Source organism: Kryptolebias marmoratus, linkage group LG18, assembly GCF_001649575.2.
Source record: "Kryptolebias marmoratus isolate JLee-2015 linkage group LG18, ASM164957v2, whole genome shotgun sequence".
In the NCBI taxonomy this organism is placed as follows: Eukaryota; Metazoa; Chordata; class Actinopteri; order Cyprinodontiformes; family Rivulidae; genus Kryptolebias; species Kryptolebias marmoratus.
Window position 1 is genome coordinate 17,478,336 of NC_051447.1, and position 6,821 is coordinate 17,485,156.

At 45.4% G+C, this 6,821-nt stretch overlaps 1 protein-coding gene across 1 annotated transcript in view; it reads right to left on the reverse strand.

The window, feature by feature from the left end:
* LOC108244036 (copine-8) overlaps window positions 1–6,821 on the reverse strand; it is a 99,181-nt gene that overhangs the window by 23,232 nt on the left and 69,128 nt on the right. Inside the window, exons 12-13 of the mRNA XM_017429884.3 lie at window positions 4,807–4,860; window positions 4,654–4,715 (exon numbers count right to left, since the gene is read on the reverse strand). Coding sequence (XP_017285373.1) covers window positions 4,654–4,715; window positions 4,807–4,860 — 116 coding nt within the window. The remainder of the gene's footprint in view (window positions 1–4,653; window positions 4,716–4,806; window positions 4,861–6,821) is intronic.

A 6,821-nucleotide genomic window follows, 5' to 3' on the forward strand; every position in this document is an offset into this window, starting at 1 on the left:
GGAAGACCCAGGACACGCTGGAGGGACTGTTTCTTGGCTGGCCTGGGAACGCCTTGGGATTCCCCCGGAGGAGCTGGCCCAAGTGGCTGGGGAGAGGGAAGTCTGGGTCTCCCTGCTTAGGCTGCTGCCCCCGCGACCCGACCCCGGATAAGAGGAAGAAAATGGATGGATGGAGATGGAGGCGGATGATCCGCTGTGATGACCCAAACAAAGAAGATTCTGCAGTGGTTACTATTCCACTACTTGACAAGTGATCTGATCAGTTTTAAGGTTGTCTGACTCGCTTGGGATCCGTAGTATATGTGGTAACAAACTTGCTTTTTGTCTCATTCTGCAGGGAAATATTTCAGCCACTACTCTCTGTGACCTCACGCCACTCAGTCGTCCCTATTGAGACGAGAATTGGCCTACTCTGAAGTAGGAGCTAAAAACGAACCGATAAGCACAGTTATAAAGACTGCGAATGGTCACAAAAATAAAACCTAACAAAAAAAAAAGAAAGTGGCTCAAATAAGGACGGTGAAGTGGTTTCCTGCAGACTAAAAGCACCTACACAAAGAGAAGCTATAGCCCTGGATCTGTCAGGTGTTTTCTCTAAAAGCTTTAAGCAGATGTGCTTCATTTTGAGAGTGACAACTTATTAAAAAAGGGGGTCAGGATATAAGCATGTCTTTTTCACAACACTGGGAAGGTGATCATCTTTGCCGGAGCAGAACCAGTTGCTTTCTAAGCTCGTCTACCTCACTATTCCCTAACAGAGGTTCTTTTCGACTCCCCGCTGGAGAAAGAAAGAAGTAAACCAGGTGATATTTCACCAGGTGGCTGAACACATCAGTTCCTCCTCCTTACAGCACCAGAATCTTCAAAGGGACCCAAATTATGCCAGATATGGGAGCAGGAGTCACCGTGGCTCTTTAATGTTTCTCTCTAAAGTCACGGATAACCCAGAAAGTTCGAGGAAGTCAAAAGCAATCGGAAGTTTTTTTTATGAGGCTGTTCCAACATAAATAAATGGTTAAAAAGTGCTCCCAGTAAACTTCTGTTAACCGAGCACGGGCGCGCCGAGAGACCCAGAAACATCATCAGTTGGTGTCTGACGTGACCTCTTCTGGTGATTCGCGGACAGATGTTGCTGCTTGGACGGCCTCCATGTGGCAAGAGAAGAAGAGAAGAAGAGAAGAAGAGAGGAGGCTTGGAAACAGCCTGAGCCACCCCGACTTTCCACATCAACAAGCAGCCGACCTCTGCAGGTTTTTTAACTTAGGCCACGGCACAGGTTGTAGTTATAAACAACAATTTGAGTCACACGAACCTCAGCTCGTTAGCTGACGGCTAGGACCCAAATGACCGATCGACCAATTCATTGGGACAGTGATCGGCTAAACAATCGGCCCCATCTGAGCATGCCGGTTAAAAGGCAGGCAGAAGAGCGTCGCTGCACTTGATGTGCTTCCCAGAAGACGGGTGCTTTCAGAGGCTGAACATCAGCAAACCTTGAAGGAAGATTTGTATCATAAGGAAACTTTTACAATTACACAGTTCCATGAAAAGTCTTACTTTTAGACACTGGCACTGGTAAAAATGGACTGAATCACTAAATCCCAACCAATCACTGAAGAAGAGAAGAAAGAGAAGAAAGAGAAGAATCTCCACCTGTATCAAGTCTAATCAGCCTAAACTCTAATATTAGCTGATTTTATTGTTTCCAATTGAGTTGTAAGGCAAATCCAAGCCAATCAAGACTTGGTTTCTTTCAAAGCATTGTATTTTTCCTCCCAATTTATGTCTTGACTTTCAGTGTCTGCTCTTTTAACTAATGATAGCCTCTCAGAGTGACGACAATACCAGCAGAGTTCCCTCCTGCCTCTATTCTGGTTTCAATGCTCTATTCACAAACCAAAGAGAAGCGAACAATATCTGTCACTCCGAGTGACAGGGCTGCCTTCGAAGACACCGCTCAAAATGAAAGATATCGGCAACAGTTCATCATTTCATCGTCATCCCCGCAAAATGAGGCTCCAAATTCTTTGTCCAAATTCACGGGTAGCGGGAAGAAAAGAATGGGAGCCGCACAGATCCGGACTGACACGGAGCTGTCTCGAATCAGTCATTTATGTTAATCCCCAGCGGCAGATCATGTTCCTAATTAGGTCCAAATGAACAATTAGCTGATTGGTTCGAAGCTGCGAAAAGAGAGCTGTCAATTGGGAGACAAAGGAACGTGGTGGAGAGGAGAGATAAACGCAGGAAAAGGACAAAAAAAAACTACCTGAGCAGACATTCCTACGGGATCAAGAGCCACGGAAGATTTCAGAGAAGTTTAGTGTCCTGTGCTTTCGAGAACAGGTGTGTTGACGTTTTCACGTGCGAGCGCGTTCGCTGTGTGTCCACGGACGCGCACGTCTGGCCAGTCTCGCAATTGGACAGGACCATTACAGTCCATTTAGGTTTCAAGCAGCGAAACGGCACTTGGCACTTCATTTACTCACAGAGGCGCGCGGGAGCATCCAGCTGACGCTCGGCCGCAACGAGAAAGAGGAGACGAAGTCAAAACCGGTCTCTGCGACAGGGAGGACTGATGATGAGGTTCCATCACGAGCGGACGTGACGACAATCAGTCCAACTGCAACAGCTCGGTATGTAAAAATAACGCATGATGGTGAAATACAAACAAAACCCTTTTTTTTTCCCCCTGACAAGATCAGTGGAGTCCAGTCCTGGTCCTGGAGGGCCCCCATCCTGCAGGTTTCAGGTGTTTCTCTGCTTTGACACACCTGTTTCGAATGAATGAGCGATTAACGGGTTTCTGCAGAGCTCGAAGAGCTGCTGAAGAGCAGAGAAACATCTAAAACCTGCAGACTGGTGGTCCTCCAGGACCTGGATTATCCACTGGAACGGAGGACCCACAATAAGCACCAACTGCGTTTTTTGTCGCAGAAGTTCAGCCCTAAAGTTTGGTCACTCTTCCTGTTTTAAGATGGTTTAGAGAGCGAAATCAAGCCGGTCACGTTTCGTGGCAACACGAGCTTTCATAAAAAAAAAAAAGAATAACTCCGAAACCACAAATAAAATATCCTAATCCAACCCCCCCCCGAGAATGCCTCGCACAGACCATCTGTCGTCACTACATCTGCTGTCTGACCCTGACACGCATCAATCGTTTCAGCTCTGTGACTACCACGCCTGGCATCTCCGAGGCGTAACAGCAGCAGGTTGACTCAAGTTGGGAAGAAGGCTCGGAAGTGCTTTGTGGAAAAGGTTCCTGGTTGTTAAAATGTGCATCTTTTGAGTTCTTTAGCTAATATCTCATCGGACTGTGACTGCTGGCCACTAGTTGGTGACGTCACTCAGCAGGAAGTCTCCAAACTGTCTCCAAACATTCACAGAGGTTCTCAACGTTCTCATGTTAGTCACAGAGGAATTGAATTTTAAGCACAAATATTTCTTTAAAACAGATGGATGGTCTTCACGGGTGTCCTGAGAATGACTCAAGAGAACAAGAACTTTATTCTGACACCTGCTTGAGAACTCTCCTTTCACAGGAAACATGTTGATGATGAAGAAGAATTAATTAAAAACTGGTTGAAATCTGCTTGTCGTCATTTTAAAAGTGCGCTCCAGCAGATTAAATCCTAAACATGGGGGTGTCTGAGCGCGAAGAAGGGTGAGGCGGGAACAATGTGGGCAGAGAAATAATGTCGCTGGTCACCCGGTCGCAAACGCTGAGAGTTCACCGAGGCTGCAAAGGAAAACACGACAATTTTCAGCCGGTAAACAGTGGCTTTCAACTTAAAGCGACAGCCTGCTAAAAACCAAAACTGTAACTGCTAAATTAAAACAGGAGAAAAGACCCTCCCCAAAAAAAGCTAAACGAATCAAAGTAGAAATTCAAACTTTGGCAACTAATCCGTGAGCTTCTGTCACAAACTGCCTTCAGCTGAGGTTTGAACCTGGAAAAGGTGTTTAATTACCCAAACTGTTCAAACTTCTTCTTTTTCCTTTCAACTGAGAGCGCAGATTGTTGTGTTTGCCTCTCATTAGCTCAAACATTATAATTATTAGTATTTGTACACTTCTTTGAGACGTGTGACACTTCTTCCTCTTAACTGGGCAAAAAAACATCATTTAGAAAAAAAAAAAAAAAAAAAAAGGAACGTGTCGTTTTCCGTGACGGGTTTGTGGCCGAAAGCATCATTAAAACATACGTTTTTTTTCTCCCTTTCCTCACCACCTGAAGCGCAGCTCGAACGCTAACATCCCGGGATCAGTCTTTTTTTTTTTATTTGAAGTTTTCAGCCACGCACTCTCTCTCCTCCCCTGACAGCCTCCCCTCCTCTGTGACTCGGATGAAGGCAGAGCGTGTAGGCGAGCGTTTACGCCCGGGGGGGACGGAGACAGACTTCAGAGTCTAACCCCGGATGCGACTTCAGGTCAGCCCATCTGTCAGTCTCCGGCCCTCCACATCCGGCCGCCGTCGCCTTCTCACATGCAAATGTACACTTTTGCATTTGATTCCCTCACACACACACACACACACGGGGATCATTATCTTTGGCACTTTGCAGACACGCAGTCATGATGGGGTTATTATGAAGACGGGGACTCGTCAGCGCTCGTTACCGATACAAGTCAACGACCGCCCAGCTGACTCACCCTCCTTTGATGTAGTCCAGAAAGGTGACTTCGATGTCCACGAGGAAGGACAGCAGCGTTACCTGCGAGCGGCGAGGAACAACCCGATCAGCGCTGACAGGTTTAAAAACCGTCTAACTGGACGAACGACGGCGGCGTTTTTTTTCGTCTTACCGTCCCAGAGTTTCGGTAATTTTTCTTCTTCCCTTTCTTCTTTGGGTTTATCACCTAAAAGAAGAAAAAAGAAACCAGAACAACGTGATTCACTAATTGTATTCATCCGCTCGTTTATGACACAGCTATCTAAAGTAAAACACGAAGCTGCCGCCCCGCTGGTTCTGTGTAAATTTCGAAGGAAGGCAGATATTGCGGAAGCCATTTTTCCAACATGGTTCCTGCTGGTCTGAAGACGCAGCAACATTCAGCACCCTCTTCACACACTGACAGCAACACCGCAGGAGAAATGCGAGCACAGGCTTCCAGTATCAGTAGTTTCAGGTGCTGCACATCTCGTATCTTCACAGCAGAGACGGTCACCTTCAGATGACCCCAAAGATAAAAGTCTAAGGGGGTCAGATCGGGAGACCTCAGGAGCCATTCAGCTGGCCCACGACGACCAATCCACTTTCCAGGAAGTGGAAGTGGGAGAAGAGGGTTGCATTGACAATCCAACACTTTGAACACATTTTATAAGTGCTGAGAAACTTGTAAATAACTCATGAAAGAATAAAGTTACGTTAAAACCAAGCACACCGTTGTTTTTCTTGTGAAATTTCCAATAAGTTTGATGTGTCACATGACTCTCTTCCCATTGAAAAAACAAAAGTTGGATCCAAAATGGCCGCCATGGTCACCACCCATATTGAAAAGTTTCCCCCCTCCCATATACTAATGTACCACAAACAGGAAGTTAATATCACCAACCATTCCCATTTTATTAAGGTATATCCATAGAAACGGCCGACCCTGTAGTTTGCATCAATTCATCCACAACTAATGGGAATTAAATCGTTAGAAGTCCCTCTTCAGATAAATTAAAGTCCCGTACTCTACTTCTTATTCTGCTCCACGTATCATCTTGAAACGTCAGCTAACTTCAGCGTTTCACCCTTTAATTCCTTTAATTTATGTCGTGTTTCAAAACCCAACCAGGCGCCCCTGTGACGAAGAAACCAGACAGAAACTCCCCCTGAATCTCAAACGCAGGATCTGTTCTCATTAAACTGTGTCAAGGTGAAACAGAAAGCCGGGGGGGGGGGCGGACAAACGTTTGCATTTCTCCTCGGTTTCCTCTCAGCAGGTACCCACGGGGCTCGCTTGTCTTTGGAGGTGAACTGAGATGTGATCGCGACGCGCAAAACGCTGTAAGTGCAGCTCTAAATACAGACTCGTTGTCTCCTTTTCTGCCAAGTTCAAGCTGACGGGGGGGTGTCAAGAAACAAGGGGTCAGACAAAAAAGGGGCAGGCGGAGAAATTACAAAATTACAGGCGGAGAAATTACAAAATTACTGAGTGTGGCTGAGAGTGGGCTTATTAGGCAAACAGCAGCCTCCCTCTCTGTGCTGCTCGGGTAATCAAGTGTTGACTCTTCCTGGGAAACAATAAGCTGGGGATCCATTATAATGTCATTGTGTGTGTGTGTGTGTGTGTGGACTTGTATTTGCTACATTGTGGGGACAATTTTCCTAACATACACTAACCAGTGGCGGCTGGTGGAGTTTTCTCCAGGGGGGGCTATAAATCCAAAATAGACATATACCAAAGGTTTTGGTATATGTCTATTATGTGATACCTTAGTATATGTTTTGGAACAAGACATATACTAAGGTATCACACCTGTGTATTTACATGAATTAAATCAACATTATAATGTACATATAAAGGCACAAGTGCTTCCTGAACACCAATACTTACAAAGACGGAGGCCTGTAGGACACATTTAGCGTTTATAAGACCTGTTTTCTTTCTTATTTTTCAAAACTTTACCGGAGAAACTACGTCAAAGCTTGTTTTACGGTGTGAGCGCTCACTACGTCACGTATTCTGCACGTAGATCTGATGTCTCACTCCGATTAGAATTCAAAACCAAACATTTTAACACTTTTTAGCATAAATGTTCTTAAACTAATTATTAACTATGAACTTATTTATGTAACTTAGTCACGTAATGAACTTATTGCTGTCTTTGA